Source organism: Nymphalis io, chromosome 8, assembly GCF_905147045.1.
Source record: "Nymphalis io chromosome 8, ilAglIoxx1.1, whole genome shotgun sequence".
NCBI classification, from domain to species: domain Eukaryota; kingdom Metazoa; phylum Arthropoda; class Insecta; order Lepidoptera; family Nymphalidae; genus Nymphalis; species Nymphalis io.
The window spans coordinates 4,401,439-4,421,331 of NC_065895.1; the positions used below are offsets into that span (position 1 = coordinate 4,401,439).

The 19,893-nt window shown below is 31.3% G+C and overlaps 4 protein-coding genes across 4 annotated transcripts; 3 read left to right on the forward strand and 1 right to left on the reverse strand.

Moving 5' to 3' along the window:
- Positions 1 to 842: 842 nt before the first annotated feature.
- On the reverse strand, positions 843 to 1,593 carry LOC126769875 (uncharacterized). Its single transcript, XM_050488825.1, has one exon. The coding sequence runs from the start codon at positions 1,584 to 1,586 to the stop codon at positions 864 to 866; it is 723 nt and encodes a 240-aa protein (XP_050344782.1). The 5' UTR covers positions 1,587 to 1,593; the 3' UTR covers positions 843 to 863.
- Positions 1,594 to 4,331: 2,738 nt separating this feature from the next.
- LOC126769874 (uncharacterized) lies at positions 4,332 to 5,268 on the forward strand. The gene has a single exon (XM_050488823.1). The coding sequence runs from the start codon at positions 4,373 to 4,375 to the stop codon at positions 5,123 to 5,125; it is 753 nt and encodes a 250-aa protein (XP_050344780.1). The 5' UTR covers positions 4,332 to 4,372; the 3' UTR covers positions 5,126 to 5,268.
- Positions 5,269 to 11,725: 6,457 nt separating this feature from the next.
- LOC126770389 (putative leucine-rich repeat-containing protein DDB_G0290503) lies at positions 11,726 to 15,211 on the forward strand. The gene has a single exon (XM_050489787.1). It carries the CDS (start codon positions 11,730 to 11,732, stop codon positions 15,048 to 15,050), a length of 3,321 nt encoding a protein of 1,106 aa, XP_050345744.1. The 5' UTR covers positions 11,726 to 11,729; the 3' UTR covers positions 15,051 to 15,211.
- An 852-nt stretch (positions 15,212 to 16,063) lies between these two features.
- LOC126769873 (uncharacterized) lies at positions 16,064 to 18,060 on the forward strand. Its single transcript, XM_050488822.1, has 2 exons — positions 16,064 to 16,892; positions 17,943 to 18,060. Exons 1-2 carry the CDS (start codon positions 16,072 to 16,074, stop codon positions 18,022 to 18,024), a joined length of 903 nt encoding a protein of 300 aa, XP_050344779.1. The 5' UTR covers positions 16,064 to 16,071; the 3' UTR covers positions 18,025 to 18,060.
- Positions 18,061 to 19,893: the final 1,833 nt, after the last annotated feature.

Genomic DNA, 19,893 nt, shown 5'->3' on the forward strand with positions numbered 1-19,893 from the left:
AATGTTAACCATCGCTTACATCGCCAATGCGCCACCAACCTTGAGATCGAAGATGTTATGTCCCTTGTGCCTGTAATTACACTGACTCACTCACCCTTCAAACCGGAACACAACAATACCAATTACTACGGTAGAATATCTTATGAGTGGGTACCAACCCAGGTGAACTTGCACAGAGCCCTACCACCAGTAGACATTGAAGAGAATAAAATTTCACACATTTTTTGTTTTAACATTTTTTTGTAAGTCTCATATATACGGAGTTATAGCAGCGTAAAGATGAAAAATTGTTAACAAAATGGTTAAATTAGATTTTCTTGGTAAATTTCGAAAGAATAAATAACATTATATTGTTATTACCTCTTTTCTACACAAAAATAATATGATATGGCGAAATGTATTTCAAATTGAAATGATTATTATTATTTTTAATATGATATTCAGTATGAAAGTTTCAATCCTCGTTCGGTGCCTTTTGTGCAGTTCTATTCTAATTTATTGTCCAAGCATTAATGTTTTAATTATGATCAATAAATGCGCTTAATGCTATTTAATTTTATTAACAGACGTATTATGCTAAAATATGTAAAATAAAGACAATTAAAATTTGAATAATCTTTGAATTTGAATTTGAATAAGTATGCTTTATTTTCGACGATACTTAGCGAGGCTGTTGTAATAAGTAGACATAATTTAATTAATAGTGAAATTTATTTTATTATTTAGATATTTAATTGTTTGTATTAATTTGATATTAAAAAACAGGTACTTACTTTTTTATTTATTAAATCAATAAGTTATAATAAATAATTAATATTATTATTTTAAATAGTTAAGTTATTACTAATTTTTTAATTAATAAATTACGAATTTTCGCTGCTTGTCGTACTCGTCGTTGTAGAAGTCAGTGCACTATTTTGACCTTGTGACCATGTCTTGGGATCAACCATAATGTATTGGTAGGGATAGCCGTAAGTACTTGGCCAATACGGAGGGGTTTGTGGTGTAACAGCTTGAGAACCGCCATCGGTATCGCCTTCTTTTAAGGCATTCATAGCACTAGCGATCGCTGACATCATTGGAGGATAAAAATACTGAACTGGAGGGTAAGACTGTGCGGAGTTATCAGAGCAGTATGGAATATTAGATCCTTCAACCGCAGGGCTTGCTGGAATAGCATATGGGTACGGAGCGATGTAACTTCCTTCAGCTCCTGGAACGGGTAACGCGTATGCGTACCTTACCGTAGGACTTGTAATAACAGCTCGTCTTTGGCTGGTAATAGTTTCTTCAATTGGTGACGATGTCTTCGTAAGACTTGATGTAAACGACACAGGAACTGCTTTGGGCTGGTTCTGAGTGGATGCTGGCAGAAAGTTTACAGGCTGATCAGTTAACCATTGAGATTTAACCCCATTGTCTTCTGTAGCTGCCACGTAAAGGTCTCCAGTAGTGCCATCAACCGACGGTTTCACGTACAATCCATGAACGGGTTGCAATGAATTAGTAGTTTCCCAAATAACGTGGCACTGCGCACGATTAAGCAAAAATGAAAAGACCAGTACTATAAATTTAGAATTAAACATCGTTAGAAGTTCTTATATTATTATGATCAAAGATATTTTTTTGTCTTTTATATAGAAGTCGATAAAAATATTGAGATAAAATTTTTACGAATTGTCATGATCAAAGATAATTGATAATAAAGATTTCAATTAAGACACGTTTTCTGATTTTACCTTACCTTTATTTGATCACGTTATAATTAGATAAGCACGACGGACATAAAATATTTTACTTAAATATTAGGTACCTTTCAATTCTTATTGTAGCCCAAATTGGTAAAATACTTCCATAAAAGGTAGGTTTTTACATATAAAAGTATAATATAATTTCAGTTAGTTCGTTGCCCCGACTGTATATGGGTAAAAAAAGGTTTCTAGCCCGTGCTATTTGTTAATTAATAAGATACAAACATTCGCCAATCGATCTACTCGCCCGTACAGTGCTAAGGGTTAAGCCATCGTACAACATGCTTTTTTCATGCGTTTTTTTAAATATTTCGTAATGTTTTTAAAATTACTGGATCGAATTGTTGTGTTAGTTAGGCAATATTTTCCTGTATGAGCTGTTTAACTTTGTGATAATTAACCTTAACTATAGTTGTAATTTTTTTCTCCTTTTTAACAATTAAAATGGATGCAGTGAGTGAACTGTTTTAGAACTTTTGATGAGGAACAATCAAATCAATCAATCAACAGCCAATCGTTGTCCACTGCTGAACATAGGCCTCTCCCAAGGTGCGCCAAAGCTCCCTGTCCTCCGCCTTCCGCATCCAGTTGGTGCCCGCCACCTTCTTAAGGTCGTCGGTCCACCTGGCTGGAGGGCGCCCTACGCTGCGCTTGCCGATTCGCGGTCTCCACTCTAGGACTCGTCTGCTCCAACGGCCATCGGTACTACGACATACGTGACCAGCCCACTGCCACTTCAGCCTGCTAATTTTGCAAGCTATGTCGGTGACTTCGGTTCTTTTCCGGATAATCTCATTTCTGATCTTATCCTTCAAAGATACTCCGAGCATAGCTCGCTCCATAGCACGCTGAGCGACTTTGAATTTGTGGACTAGTCCCGCAGTTAGTGTCCACGTTTCGGCACCGTATGTCATGGCAGGTAAGACGCATTGGTTGAAGACTTTCGTCTTCAACCAATGCGTCTTGATGAGGAACAATTCAGTCATATATAAATTTCGTGCTACTTTAAACTTTAACTATTGACGCATGACATGCCGTGGAAGCTTTCAGGATGCAAAAAAAATTTCGACTTATTTGAGGAATATCATCGAGACTTTAGCTAATTATATATATATACACTATCACTATCTAAGTAGACATCTATATACATTATATATAGGCTATATCCACCTGAAAAAAATGTACCTTTTAAATGGTAATAGAAATACTCAAACAGGTGCACAAAATTTGCGCTCTCCTTTATAATATATAATATTGGTATAGATAGTTTTGATGGTTTTTTTTTAAAGTTAATAATATTATTTTCACACTTTTTTTATTAGATTCTTACATAACTACTCTTTCTTATACTTTATAAGATAAATTAAAAACGACTCATCATAATTTCTATTTATAAAAATTTGATTGAAAATAAAAGGGTTATATTTATGGTGCCAGTTTTGAAAATTCAGGCCTGTTTCGAACCTCAATGCACTAATGTCCTGGTCAATAATATTTTTAAATATATCAGTTAAAAATAGTGGTTTCAAAATGAGCAGATAACATTCATTTTATGTCAATCAATTTTAAGCCCTATTCAAATTTTAAGTGTGATAGACATAACATATATGTATATTTATACTATATAAAATTATTCTAAAGTTCTTGAAAAATTATTTTAATTAAGTATATTCTAATTTTGAATAAAGCTGTTCTATGAATAGCTTTATCAAACAGAAAGTGATAAAAATGTAAATTCTTGTTTTGATAAGGTTAAATAAAATTATTTTGTTCTTACAATGCCTCCTTATATTTTATGCGTAGTATTTTCGATAAGAGTTGTACTAGCATTCAAAACGTCGGCATGTTTAAATAAAAATGAAGAATTTACACTATGCGGATGGAAGTGTCCGCCAACTTGTGTTAATATAAAACTTTTAGCATCAAACGGAGCCCTTTGCCCTCTGAAATGGGAGTGCAAAGTCGGATGCCGGTGTTCTGCGGGTTATATCAAGGATGAATATAGCAAAAACTGTGTTTTGATTCATCACTGTCCTTGTAAGTATTAAATCCAACATGGAAGGCATTCTCTTAATAACATACATCTATTTTTTTGTCTTTAATAATATTTTAACATTATAAACTTAAATCGTTATTGTCGGACGTAACGTGAGTAAATCATAAAACTGCTAAATTCTACAAATACACGTGTAAGTTACAAATCTTAATTGTTATGCAATAAAATGAAATACGTAAGTGATCTGCATTTCAGCTTCAATATAAAATTGGAATATAAAAATGCCAACTAATCATTATTTTATAAATTTTTTGGCACACCAACATAACCATATTATAAACATATGTTTTGTTGTAATTTAATGTATTAAGTACATTTTGTTTAGTGTTATTGATACGTATTTAAAAATAAAATGCTCAATTTCATCAAAAATGTTATGGGTTCCAACAAAGTGCGAAAAAGCATGAGTTGGCAAAAAATCGCGACCGAGTGTCGCCTTATAAATTATTGAATTGCATGCATTTATTGCTGTCGATGTTTGTGTTAACCGAAAAAAAAATGCAATAACATGTATAAATATGACACAAATTACGATTGAGTATTTCATTCGCGAAGTGTTAAGATAATGAAGATTGTGTTACGGGCGGTTGGTTGTGTGCTCATAGGAACGTTGGTCCTATCGGCACCCGTTGCTGAAGACGATCGTAAAGTATCTGGGGGCCTAGATATAGATAATGGTCAAGCAGATTTTCAGCGTGACAAGCGGTTGAATAACGGTTACTATGCTGTGTCACCATGTGCTGCTGCATCAAATACACAAGTAGCATCATTTGTTCCTGATGCATCATATCAAAGTAACATAGGCCCCACGCATGCAAGATATTTCGCCAGTGATTATGGATTGTCAGACTATCCGGCGAATTGGTACCGTGCTGAAGATGCTTACAAAGATGATAGAGAAATTATGAAATATTCAGACTCGGAGTTTGTCGGCCAAACACCAATGGGTAACATTTTTAGATCAGTTCCATCTTCTTACATGGCTATGAATCAAGCGAGTATAGCTGGTTTAAATGGACAAATGATGAATCCAGTCAGGACCGCTTACGGCGTTTTTCAAAACGCAAACGTCGATGGCTGTAATATTCCTTTACTCTTCAGCTGTTCGCCGTCTATAATTCCCGGTCGTATAGTCAATTCTGAAACAAACTTTGGGTACGATAACCCAACTCCAGTGATGGGAAAACCTACAGATCCTTACAGCAGTGCTAGCAGTCATTACCTCCACGCTAGCCATGGGGAACAGATACCAAAGGATCATTCCAGCATATCAAGTTCAATCAGTAGTAATAATGCTCATAATAATAAAATGTCTTAATGTTTTTCATAGTCTGATTAAGTTATAAATAACTATTTTATAAGAAGATTGTTTTGTGCTAGTAGTTTTTTTATATAAATAAATTACATAAAAGTGTAAAGAATGTTATAAATTGTAATTGATACATTTATAAATAAATCAATTTAGTAACAGATGATGTTTTTTTCTTTATTCGGATATTTAGATAAGAACCTTGTTTTATTTTTAAGTAATTTAATTACTTTATAATCATTTATGTATTAAATATATATTTTTACACAACTTATATAATTATTGTACTAAGCAAAAAAATTGTATCTACAACTTAAAAAATCAATAATAAACAACAATATAAAGATAAAAAAAGAATAAAACGCATCAATATTGGTGACATCGTTCTGTATGATAACTTAGCATTATGAGATTTTAATTGACGTCACGTATAACGACACTTCTATGTATTCAACGACATATGTACCGTGACATATGTAGTTTCCCTGAAGTCGAAAGGTGGTAATCAAATAAATAGGGCGAAAAGTTGACTGTGATTTTCTTGTTTCGTTAAATTGAAATCAATTAGTTTGCCATATTAATGTATAAACATTTTTTTTAAATAAACCGTCTATAGTTCGAAAAGAATCGGCGCTATGTTAAGGTCCTTTAAGACCTACGTTGGACCTCAACCAATTTTTTCCATCTATAGTAATATTATAAATGCGAAAGTAACTCTGTTATGCTTTCACGGCGAAATCACTAACCCGATATTAACGAAATTTGGTATTAAGCTTCAAAGTTGCCCAGTGGTAAGAACGCGTGAATCTTAACCGATGAACGTGGGTTCAAACCCGGGCAAGCACCTCTGAATTTTCATGTGCTTAATTTCTGTTTATAATTCATCTCGTGCTTTTCGGTGAAGGAAAACATCGTGAGGAAACCTGCATGTGTCTAATTTCATCGAAATTCTGCCACATGTGTATTCCACCAACCCGCATTGGAGCAGCGTGGTGGAATAAGCTCCAAACCTTCTCCTCAAATAGGGAGAGGAGGCCTTAGCCCAGCAGTGGGACATTTACAGGCTGTTACTTTTTACTTTTTTACTTTTCAAACACAAGGAAGGACTACCCTTTGCAAAAAAAAAAAAATTGTACACCTAACACTGACTAATTACCTAGGCTATACAGCCTTTACAGTTCCTTTTCAGAAATTCAACTCCATAATTATATATTAGTATAGCCAATTGGTGCAGTATTCAATCAAGTTGGTTGACTAAAGTTAATATTAATAGCAAAATAAATTATATAACAGCAACATAAACAATTTAGGTATTCGCTTAAATCTTCGAATATAGTCAGGTATTTTATACATGAACATCGATAGTAGTCCGACATTATTTTTTGTATCTATAGTATTAGGTATGCTGTGTCATAGTTGCGCACAAAAATGATCTAAAAATATAAGAAAAGAAAAATAACGAAAGTTATTTATTTACTTATTTTATTTTATTCTTGTTACACTTTTATAAATTTTATTCCACGATAGTATTTTTGATGCTTTTCGGGGAGTTCGTACGGTATATAATACGTACAAATATGTATTGAAAGCATTAAAAAGCATATAAGTATGTAAATAATAGTGTGTAAATGTCCCACTGCTGAGCGAAGGCCTTCTCTTCTTTTAAGGAGAATATTTGAAGCTAAATCCACCGTGCTGTTCCAATGCGGGTTGGTGGATACCTGTGGCAAATTTTCATCCGACACATGAAAGTTTTCCCTCCATAGTCTTCTTCATCACTGAGCCAAGAGATAAATTATTATGATTATAAACATGAATAAGGTACATTAAAATTCAATGTTATTTGGACGGGTTTGAACTCGCAATATTCGGTTAATATAAAAATTAATTTAAAAAAAACTTAAACCTTTTATTATACTAATATTAACTTTAGCAGATATATTATACACATATATTAGTGTGATAAGTACTTAACAGATCAACTGTGTAAAAATATATATATAAAGGAAGGAAAAAATATATATAAAGGAAATCCTCTGATCATAAGTACTTTAAAATATTGTAGATATAAATAAGAAGTTAAGTTAAATCATACGAATACATTTTGAAGATGATCACGAATGGATAAAAAGCAAAACTCAGTAAGATTTCGTTTAGATCATACTGCTGAGAAAAGCCGTAAGGAAAAGTATTCAAAGATAAACCACCAAAGTACTCAGCTACACGTTGATTGCGAAATGATTGGGATGAAAATTATTATACTTAAACTGCATAATATTATAATCACTTGAACTATACTAATCACTTGTACTAATTGAACTATTGAACATTTTCAAAACAGTAGTTACAACTCGAAAATTAAATTTCATTTACAATTTAATTTATAGATTGCCAATATAATAATAATATACCTATAATATGTAAAGCCGAGATGGCCTAGTGGTGATGAAATAACGATTGCGGCTTCAGTGCCAGGTTAGCAAACTGAATTCACGTCTTAAATTTTTGTTTAAAAATAATCTCGTGCTCGTAAAGGAAAACAATTGTAAGTAAATCTGCATGTCGAATGAAAGTCTGTCCCATGTGTCAACCCGCATTGGAGTAGCGTGGAATAAGTCACGCAATAACATTTTATATAATAGATACATACTTTTAGCTGTAAGACAACAATAAATTGTTACAATAATTATTTCATCTAATATAATAATTTAGATTTCTACATTACATACTTTATTGATACACTTCCGTAAATATAAATAATAAAAAAGAAACAATGAAATGCGCATCAGTGTACGTGTTCGTGGTATGTTTGTATCAAAAACGCTAATTATGCTGTACGATTAACAATAGCAATGGTATTTGCTTTGTCGGTATTACGTGTGTCCTCTTTATGAAATCCTTGAATTTCGCAGCTGAAGCGAACACATGAATTTATTTGTAACGACATTTATTACGACATACAACTATTCTCAGAAATATGTAAACCAGATTTTATAAAATTGTCTTTTATATATTTAAGTCCGATATTATAAGGCAATCGTTTGATTTGTTTTTCCTGTTATTTTTCATGAGATTTATTTATTTGGATTTCCATAAAATTGTACATAAAATGTATTTTATATCTAACACATGCTTTAAATTTACTTAAAACTAAATATCTACAACAAATTATAGGACACATCATTCAGTAATTTATCAAAAAATGCAAGAACATGATTTTCTATACAAATTAAAAATTAACACTATTTAAATAAATAAAAAAACAGAAACAAATTAGAGTCTACTTCACTAATTAAGTTTTTAAACTAAGAGTTACTTTAAACTTTATAAACGATTAATTTTTCAGATCTATGAATTGCTGAAATAAAAAAGGGTCTATATACTGTTATATTTGTATATTGTGCTTAAGATTTTAATTTATACTAATATTATAAATGCGAAAGTAATTGCTCTGTCTGTCTGTCAGATACGCCTTCATTGCTGCACCACTGGACTGATTGTGATGAAATTTGGTATGACGCAAGAAAAGCCGCTAGCAAAAACTAGCTTAATATATATTATGAAACCTCCCTTTTCTGATATGAATGTACTAAATACCTATATGTAGATTGCACCTAAACAAAGCAATTAATCGTAGGTTTTTATGTGATATTTCTAAATAAATAACGAACATATTGATGACTACTCTGTACAGTGGTCACTTTAGCTGGCTTTTTTGGTAACGATCACAGGTTTGAAAATCAATCATAAATGTCATAAAATAAAATTGTACTGTATTTAAGTGTTTCTCATGGTCTGAATGTTACGGTGGAGTTATGCATGCAAACGTATCCCGGAATTTATCAAAAAAAACTCACTGATGGCATGTTTATTTAGACATCTTATGTCTTTTTATTAAATTCATATGTAGCAAAATTACTACTGATTGAATATAACAATCAGTAACTCGACTACAGCGAAGCCAAAATGAAGGTTAGATTTCAGCAGACTATGTAAATGTTCTCCTGTTCCCATTTGTCTTATAAACGACCTACCATATTTTTAAAATTAGAAGCGTATTGATCGTCTGCTGGTTATAGGGAATGTGGTCACACTCAATTTAATATGATGGCGAATGTCACACTCAAAATATATTTGAAGTGTGGCGTGTTGGGTCATATACTTAAGTTCAGTGCTGTACAATAGAATAAATAAGGAGATACATATTTACTCACTTAACTATTTTCAATGTAAAATATAAGTAACCAACTGGCTTCTTAATTTAAGTTATGATGCGATTGAAAATTTAATTCAATGTTAAATCTGATGTTAACCCTTCTTACCCTTATCCTTTTCCTTTCACATAACACTCTTTAATTATATATATGTTATTGAATTTGAAAACCAATTTACTTTATTATAATTATTTTGATTGTTAAATTTATATAATTATTTTTCTACAATAAATATAATTTTGTTTGATTAATCATGAAACTTATTAAATTAAGTATATAAGTAAATTGTAATATAATAATTTTAGTCATACAAAATTTTGTCTAAATTTATAAAATAAATAGATTATAGATAATCTATTTTTTTTTCTTTACAATTGTGCAATAAAAAAAGTTTTGTAATAGTGGAGAAAGGTCGTTTAGTTGGCAGGCTTTAGTACTACTGCAGTTATTATCGTTCACGTTTGTTTATGATCTTATGATTGTTCTAATAAAACTATTATTATTATTATTATTATTATTGACACTTTATTGCACCCAAACTTAAAACTAAAAATTACAATTTTTAAACAAAAAAAAAAAGTTGCATGAGGTGCAACAGGCGGCCTTATCGCTAAGCAGCGATCTCTTCCAGGCAACCTTTGGGCAGAGGATCATAATATTTATAAATGGGAAGGGTACAAGCCAGTTTACCTATATACTACATACACTACTACATACATAATACATATATATACTACACTACTATTATATATAATATAAATATATATATATTAAATACATACATAAATAAATACATAATATATATATAATAAAAATAGGAGATATAACAAAACAAAAAATTAACAACGACAACGACTGCTTAGTATTAATAATGCGACAAGTAAAAGTCCTTAACAATACTTTTAAAAACGGCCAATGACTGTGCGCGCCTTGTATCTAAGGATAATGAGTTCCAAAGTCGAGAAGCTTCAACTGTGAAGGACTTAGAATAGTAGGAAGAAGAGTGAGAAGGAATGGAGAGAATTAAATTTTCATTCGAGCGAAGAGCGCGCTTATGAGTCTCTCTTAGGAGAGTGAAACGCTCTTTAAGATAGAAGGGTGTCGCTGGATTAAAAAGAATAGAATAGAGAAGAGATAAAATGTGAGTATTCCTGCGAAGGCGAATAGGGAGCCACTTGAGTTTTTGGCGAAATTCGGAAACATGATCATATTTGCGCAAACCAAATATGAACCGTATACATAGGTTTTGTAATCGCTCAAGTTTGTTTAATTGCTCCTCACTTAAGTTAGTGTAACAAGTGTCAGCATAGTCAAGAATCGGTAGAAGGAGAGATTGTGTTAGCGTAACTTTAGTTGGAATGGGTAGAAAGTTTTAAAAGTTTAAAGTTTTATTATTATAAATGAAAGGGCTTAAATCAGTACATGATACCTTGTGTGAGGTTACTTACTTTCACGGTAGCATATGAAAGCGATCCCGTGACGCTCCTCGGGGTAAAAGACGGAAGACGGAAAGGCTGGTTTTTTAGTGGGTATTCCGATGTTCGGAGCGCACTCGGCGCCTTGGACATCGGCGAGCCCCACATACCCCCCACTGTTCCCGTGGAGGAAACACGTAACGCGTTTATCCAGCGATAAAAAAGGGGTTACTTACTTAACAATATATTTAAAAGTATTATTATTTTAGCGGCTACGGCTATACTCTGAACATTAAGATGTGTTAAGTTGATACAAGTAAACTTTCTATGTATAAGATGATAAATAATAGTTGGTACATAAGATTTTCAGGCAAGTATATTTACTTTGTTTCGTACCCATCAGAGCGCGATTTATTTCGAAGTCGGGTTTTAGTTTTAAACTATTTTTTTATTTACTTGTCAACCAATGACGCAGTATAAAATTTATTTATTATTTGAAGGCAACGTTATTATGCAATGTTAAACACAAATTAATATAAAAATAAGGAATACTTTTGTAAAACGATTATAAGCTTTTAACTGTAAACATTTTGATTTATGTAACACCGGATTAATGAGCCTAGTGATTGATGGCTTGTGGTCACCAAAGACCATAGAGATAAAGATTTGTACGGTAAGAATTGAAAACTATTTCAAACATTAAATAACAATGAATAGTGGTAGCTATCCAGACGGGCTTGCACAAAGCCCTAAAACCAAGTAAAAATAATGACGCGGACGGAGTCACAGTGAAAAGCTAGTATTTTTAGTACTTATTAAAGAAAATAATTCAGTTCCGTCATGCGGAAGATGCTACCTAAGCGTTTGCTATGAATAACATTTGGCACGTTTTGTTTTATTTTGTTTGCGGATTAATAATTGAATATTTTTGTATAAATGCCATGGGCAGGAGAATTTTCACATCACATTCAAGGTAGCACGATCATGAAGACTCTAATTGTGCTATGTTCTTTGGTAACGATAACGGTAGCGGTACCAACGCTATCTCGAGGGAATTTTAATAATTATGAAACTGTAATTGAAGATTTTCCTGAGAAAATCATACGGGAGAAAAAGTCACCTCTGCACGATTCTCCCCAAGACCTGACAGTTAACGATGGCAAGGAAATTTCACAAGAACGTATCAATCAGAAGACAGAAACATCAACCTTAGAAAAATCTAAAGTTGGTTTTAGTAAGCCGATAATTATAAAGAAAAAATTGGGATATCATGTTTACCGGGATTCTGATGAAGAAATGGCTCATGCTGATCCCAATGAAAATTGTAGAAAGCAATTTAAAGTGAAACTATGTGACAATGAACCTTTATTGAATTCTCATTCTAATAATGTTATAACATCGGAACATCCGCATGAAAATATTTCAGATAAAGAAATGGAAAAAAGCATAAAAATGGCGAAAGATGCTGTGGAAAAATTACAAAGAGATCTATTTAAAATGGAACAAAATAAAGGAAAGTTTAGTAATTCTAAGGAAAATTTAGAATCAGATATGGTATTGCAACAAGATATTGAAACGGCAAAAAGTGCTTTAGAACATATTCAAAATAGCATTGGTAATTTTGAATCAATAGATTTTCAAGCAAGTGATCCAAAAGCAGAAGAAAGCCAATTGCCAAAATCTAGCGATGCAAAAGCAATAACTGAATGGAAAGAAACTATAGGAAATATTTACAAAAGTGTTGAGATTCCGAGAAATATCGAAGATGCCTTCAAAAATGAAAAACAAAATGTAATTAAATCTGACAATATTAACGTTCCGGAAATGAGAGAAAATCAAATATTAGATGATCAGCGAAAAGATCAGATTAGTATACAATCTATGAAGGCAGTAAACGAAGAAAACAATACAAAGCTTAATTTAAAATCAAAAGACGACCAAAATACAAATGCAGAGCATGACATGTTTGTTTCAACAACAGATCATAAAGAATCAATAATGAAACTACACAGTGATAGTTTAACACGCGATTCAGATGTCTTCACAAATGATTCAAATTTTGAAAATGAGAAAAAGATACATATGCTAATGCCAAAGCCTGAAGAGGAAGACGAAAATGACAAAGACATGTCAGCAAGGCAACATAATGATGAAATTTTTTTTAAGACTGCAGTACAAGTAGAAAAAAACCTTTTTAATACATTAACGAAGAATAGTGACATAAATGAAATAATTAATGAAAAAACGGAAACACGGCCGCTGGTAAGTAAAAATCTATCGTCTGAACAAAAAACGGACTCAATTAAGTCCGAAGGGGAATTTGCTAACGCTAAACAAACTTTGAGCGAAGCCTTAGATGTAAGTGGGACAGAACAAAAAAATATTGAGCATCTGAAACACAGATTTTCAGACGACGATAATAGACATTCCAGTGATGTAAAAATGACCTTACTAAAACCAGTACAAATGAAAGATTCTCCAAATGTGTTAGATAATAATTCATCACCCCAAAAAAATATTGATATCCCAGATAATAAGTTTCTTGATAAAGCTGATGTAACTGATACATTTAATGCACGTGTATCTCATGAACAACTTGAGAATATTCAACAATCTTTGCCGTCTATACCAGCTCATAAGTCAGCAGAAAATTGTAATGCAGACCATATATCCAATGAGTTTTCGAAAACGCAAACGACTGACAGTCATAACATAGATAATTTGCTTAATGAAAATCACGAAACGCAAGATTTTCCTTCAAAGCACTTGACTCAACAAACAGAACAAAAAGATCAATTGCTGCAAGCTTCAAAATCCCATCTCCAAAATACGCAATTACCAACTATGAATATAGAAGACCATTTGAATGAACGCAATAACTTTAATGAGCTACCTTTTATGAATTTCGCTGAAGAGAAATATTTGAATGAAAATGTACCGCAGCATATAAAATCATTTTCGGAATCAAATAATGTACACAGCATTACTCCATCAACCAAAACTAACGAATTTAGAAATCAACAAATGGCGAATGAATATATGAAATATTTGAATGAAAATGTACCGCAGCATATAAAATCATTTTCGGAATCAAATAATGTACACAGCATTACTCCATCAACCAAAACTAACGAATTTAGAAATCAACAAATGGCGAATGAATATTTGAATGAAAATGTACCGCAGCATATAAAATCATTTTCGGAATCAAATAATGTACACAGCATTACTCCATCAACCAAAACTAACGAATTTAGAAATCAACAAATGGCGAATGAATATATGAAATATTTGAATGAAAATGTACCGCAGCATATAAAATCATTTTCGGAATCAAATAATGTACACAGCATTACTCCATCAACCAAAACTAACGAATTTAGAAATCAACAAATGGCGAATGAATATATGAAGGCACGCATGCACCAAATTCATAACATGGAACAACAATTACGCGAAAACCATAGATTCGACGATTTTATTTCAATGCCATCAGCTTCTAGGAAACAACATATCGATAATTTGTCAGAACAATTTAAAAGTGAAGCAGAATTTCACAATGATCAGCTCTTACCTGCTTTCTCAAAAACCAATGGATTAAGAAACGGACAAACCGATCTCAATAGACATACAAGTATGCATCTAATAGAAGACCATAATCTAGGACATGAGCTATCTGATACTCAACATTTAAATGACCCATTTTTGTTACGTTGGGCTCAAGAAAAACAACAAAATGACAATTTAGCACAAACATTTGATGGTGCCACGGAACTTAATCGCGAGTCACATATGAGTGATCATTTACTTGAGCACATGCCCACTAATAGATTTAGTAATAATTTTGAAGATAACACTCACGATGTATTTCCTATGAGGCCAAGAATGCATGAACATTTACATATGATGAAACATCCTAAAACATATGACATGGATAGTTCAATGCAGCAAAGCATGCATATTGGTATGAGAGACAGTAATATACCATTGGACCATCATCATCACCATCATAATCATGGTTTGGCGAGATCAAGCTATTCACCAAGTCTACCTATCGGTAATTCTAGTCCGGGAGCTGTAGGTGTATTCTCTGAGGCAAATACTGGTTGTGGTATACCATTATTGTTGAGCTGTTCCCCATCTGTTGTTTCCGGAAGTTTAGCAAAAGCACAGCCAACAGGAATATCATCACCAGCGTACAGATCAGGAGATGAATTAATGTACTACATGAAACGTGATGCTAATGATATTGAAGGTCTAAAAAATGTTAAAGTACATAAGCCATCGAAATCTTTCAACCGTTAAACGAAATTGACCTTTATTTAATGACAGGGTCTATAAATTTAGTAAAAAATAAGATGCAGAGTTAAGCAATACAGCGTTTGTATAACGAAATTTGTATTTCTCATAATAGTTTTAGTACTAAATGCATCACAAATGCTTAATAAAATTATAACTATACACGATATGGTTTTTATTGACGGTATTTATACACCTCTATTGTATTAATTTAAGAGTTAGATAAAGTTTTAATTTTTATATCATATGACTGTGAAACCTTAATCAAACTTTTAATTATATTTCATAAAAAATAAATTAATCACACGATAATATAATAATTACAAGAAGAAATCTTGTACTCGTTTAACTAATACGACTATAAAATTAATTTATATTTACGATTTCTAGCTCTTTTCTATATGTTAATTATGTCTTATTAAATTTAGTACTTGTGTCAATATCAATAAGATATACGCGAATGATAGTATTGATACCAATATGAATAAGACACTGGTATACTACCAGTAACAGATTAAAAATGATTTAATATCTCGATAAATATTGAATATATCTAGTATTAAATACTAATTTACTGTGTTAAAATTACCTATACTTTAAGATATGCTATTATTTATTTATAAAGAAAAGACATCATAATCATATAATTTTGAATTTAACTTATATAATATTAATATACACAAATATGTTATAGAGACTTGTTTTGGTATAATGCAGTGACTTTAAAATTAAAATAAAATATTATCAATGAGAAAACCAAAGTATTAGCAATAATAGAGAAATACTAAATGGAAAAAACAACATTAAAAAAAAACCTCTAAATTTTTATACTATTACGTTAGTACGTAGGTATATTTCTAATAACATTTTTTAAATTGATTCATCGTTTATAAATGGCCTCTTGCATTAAATTTTAATAAGCATGTGTAATATGATATGATATGAAATTCGATGACATTATATGAATTAAGTGTTATTCAATGAAACAGTTTTTGCGCTGTAAATAGTTATCATAAAACTATTCATCATGTCGCATAGTTTATTAAAAAAATTTTGTTTGTTAACAACAATAATCTGTATAATATTATGTGAAAAAATTGTCGAAAGTCAAGAAACTGCGATAATAGAAGCCTTATCCGCAGAAAATGATGAAAATAAAAGGTACAATAATGTGGATTTAACTTCATGGGAAATATGTTTTGAAAATGAAAATTTGAACCATTCAGAAACAGATGACCAAACAGAAATGATACCTTATAGTTTGTCACCAACACAGGATTTCTATCTTCAACCGAATTTTCAACGAGATGACAAAACTATTAGCTCTCATACATATCAAGTGGACGCGTTAACCAATTTGAAATCTTCTGGTATGAGTCTAAGAAGATACGACGGGGTATTATATCCCTATACACATTCCAATATGCTTTCTTCATTTAATACTATACCGCCAGTGAGATATCTACCCCCAGTTTATTCTCCTCTTCATGATACATTTTTATCTGAAAAAAGAGATTCTGATCAAGGTTCTATCGAGAACGTTCGACCACCGAGAGTTGAAAATGATTTTTGGGAGCAGCTACAGTACGATTCTATTATGAAAAATATTTTGCCGACAATGCCTATGTTTCTTCGGAATACTGAAACTCTAACACCAAGAAAAAAATATCCGTACTATGTTTCAATTCTATCTTTGTGCTCGCCTGGAATGATTTATAGCCGACCAAGTTTAGATGGTGAGATAGAACTGCCAATACCATATGCCTATACATATAGTTTCGTGGGGAATAGAAATTTTCCCGATCATGTTGATTCTTACAATAGGAATGAAAATAAAATTAAAAAAATGTAAGTCGTTAACTAATTTAATAAGGTAGGTACATAAAAATATTATTCTTTATTATTTTATATGATATTGTTAGATGTATGAGAACAATTGTTGTAAGTATGTTTAGTATATTATAACGAATCTAACGATATTGTAGGAAAATTAAGGCTCTTAAAATTTTGGTTATTTATTATCTTTTAGATTAACTTCGGTGACGCATATATACGATATATTATGGCACCCCTTAAAGGCTCAGAGGATACCGATAGGTTTAGTGGGTCTTTTGTTTCACATACCTCTCCGCTTCGTAAAAGGGAGACGCGTTAATGCAAACGCATAAAGTAGTAAAATCAAAATTGGTGAGGTTATTTAAAAATTAATTAAAATTGCCCTAGTATTGTAAGCTGTTCCGTTCATAATAACTTATTGTCAGCTTATAGTATCGCTAATTCTATAATAAGCTTATCGCTGGTTAGAATTAACCGGTAACGTATATTTTCTCAAAATTAAACAATTATATGTTTTCATTTTATTATTTAGTTGCAAATTTCTTATGTATATTGTTTAATGTAAACGTAATATTATATTCCTGGTATTAATACTTAACATTGACATACATTTTAATCACGACAGGACGTGATAAGGAGTCTTAGAAAGATTCTTAGAAAGATTAATAAATAATAAAGCATTTGCGTCTAATTATATGAAATATCATGTAAATAATAATAATAATAAGCTTAAGGAATAAAAAATAAAGCTATTGTACAGGCTATTTTCGTAAATAATTTTTAATACGAAAATTATAACTATAAATTAATTTCCAGTAAACATTTAATTCCTTTTTAAAATACTAATTATATTGATTTAATTTCATTTAAATACTTCAATATATAACTACATATATAATATACCAAAGTTAGTATTATACTTATAAGTACTCAGTACATAAAACTCGTACTCGTAGTTGTAGTTTTTACAGTAGTTAGATTTTTTTAATGTAAAAGAGAGTTTTATTGTAAAAAATATACGAGAATTTGTTATAATATTAAAAATTTGCATTTTTTTTACAGACGAAGCCATATGCCCACCGGGGGAAATGATGGGCACAAACCTGCAATGCATTATGCGACGCCACACTACCATGACCAATGATAAGCAGTGGCAGTACTATGGAGAATAAGAAAAAAATATAAACAAATTATGTTTTAATCAGCTTTAAGATTAAACTTTTATCAATATATTTTTTATATTTTTTTTTCAATTTTTACAATGATCCCTTTGAATATTACATTATATACATCTAGCACATTTCTCATTCAGATGTGTCTAACAAAATCGAAACATACTTTATTAAAGAAAGTTCTTATAAGCACTACACCCAAAACGACCACCAGTTCGGAATGTTAATTCTACCGAGAAGTACCGGCAAGAAACTCAGTATTTACTCTTCTATTTTAGAGAATAGTCAACTGTATATAAATAAATATATATGTATACAATATGTCAAAGTTTTCTATCTGTTATGCTGGTTTCCGCATGATGTTTTCTTATACCACCGTGCAAGAGATTAGAAAAACAAATTTAAGCACATGGAAATTCAATGATGTTGGATTTGGACACATTATCTTCGTTTAAGATTTAAGTGTTCTAACCACTGGGTCATCTAGTCTTTTTAGTTGATTTTATTGTAATCAGTACCATCATACCAGCAATAGGTATAACTAATATACTCGTTTTTTTTATAGAATTATGTCATAAATATTACATACAGACGTGTACATATAACAAATCATAATGATTATTGTTGACGAAAGGAAAGGGCAATGTATTCCAGTTTTGCACATGTTAGCACTTTATTTGATTATAAAAGATAAAGTAAAAGGAACGTAAGACTGATTACGTTGAAAACAGAGATTATCTAGAATTGATTACAAAATACACGCCTGTGTTTACATTTAACACATAATAATATGGTGTTTCACGGCATCGTGAAATTTCTACATAAACGCATTCATATTATGGTTTCCTATTCTTAATATTTATTTATTATAACGTCGAAGAAATAAGGAAAATATTAATTCGCATAGAATAATATTTTACGGTTGAGTAATTAAGTGAGTTCTTACAGAGTAGCATTGCATATCCTGTTATATATACGATAATAATATAATAAGCAATTGAAATCTTAATAAGGCGGGATTTACCAATCAATGTTCATTAAGTAATTTGGGAAAAAAAAATTAAACCGACTTTTTTGTTTGAATTCGAAGACTTTCGAGCCTTTGAGTTTAATGTGAATCAAGTAGCCGCCTACAATTTTGAATGCACGTTCTTCAACAGTAGAAAATCCCAAGAAAATGGGAACATGCGTCAATTGTATACTTTGAATATTACATGTGTTATAACTAATTGTGTATGAAGTTATTCATTCGTTATTGCGTCATAAAATGACGAAGTGGGATGTTTAGCTCGTATAAAGAGCCAGCTTGGCGTCAGGACGCGAGTCTGTCAATACGCAGTGACGTAAATAACAAGGGCATTGATATCTTTTTGATTATATATTAAAAACTACGCTTCCCAACTCATATCAGTAAATAATTTGTTGGCACGAAAGAAGGAGCTCATAAAATTCACAATGAAACTTATAACTTGCGTGTTATTAATGTTGCTTGCCGTTTTATCTCAAGCAAGACATATACATCCAAGTGATCGTCTAGATGTATTACCCGAAGAAATTTTGTTGGAAGAAGTGAACAATGAAGGAGACCAGACAATTGTAAGTTATTCAATTAATTTTACGTTTGCGCGAATTGAAGATCGTGCGAAGGAAAAGTTTTCTACAATTTTTTTAGAATATAAATTATCCAGACAGTACCTTAAAGAGTATTGACGAATGAATGAATAAATTTAATATTTAGTATCGAGAATTATTATTAAGAAATTGAAGAAATAAATTATATAATAAAAAAAATTGTATTCAACGTTAATAAGTTACACAAATCAATTCCCATTGTTTTGTTT

Excerpts from the sequence above, each read along its gene's own strand:
- LOC126769874 (XM_050488823.1), top strand. The coding sequence starts at position 4,373 with ATGAAGATTGTGTTACGGGCGGTTGGTTGTGTGCTCATAGGAACGTTG.
- LOC126769875 (XM_050488825.1), bottom strand. The coding sequence starts at position 1,586 with ATGTTTAATTCTAAATTTATAGTACTGGTCTTTTCATTTTTGCTTAAT.
- LOC126770389 (XM_050489787.1), top strand. The coding sequence starts at position 11,730 with ATGAAGACTCTAATTGTGCTATGTTCTTTGGTAACGATAACGGTAGCG.
- LOC126769873 (XM_050488822.1), top strand. The coding sequence starts at position 16,072 with ATGTCGCATAGTTTATTAAAAAAATTTTGTTTGTTAACAACAATAATC. Across the intron at positions 16,893-17,942 it reads GAAAATAAAATTAAAAAAAT|ACGAAGCCATATGCCCACCG; the intron begins GTAAGTCGTTAA and ends TTTTTTTTACAG.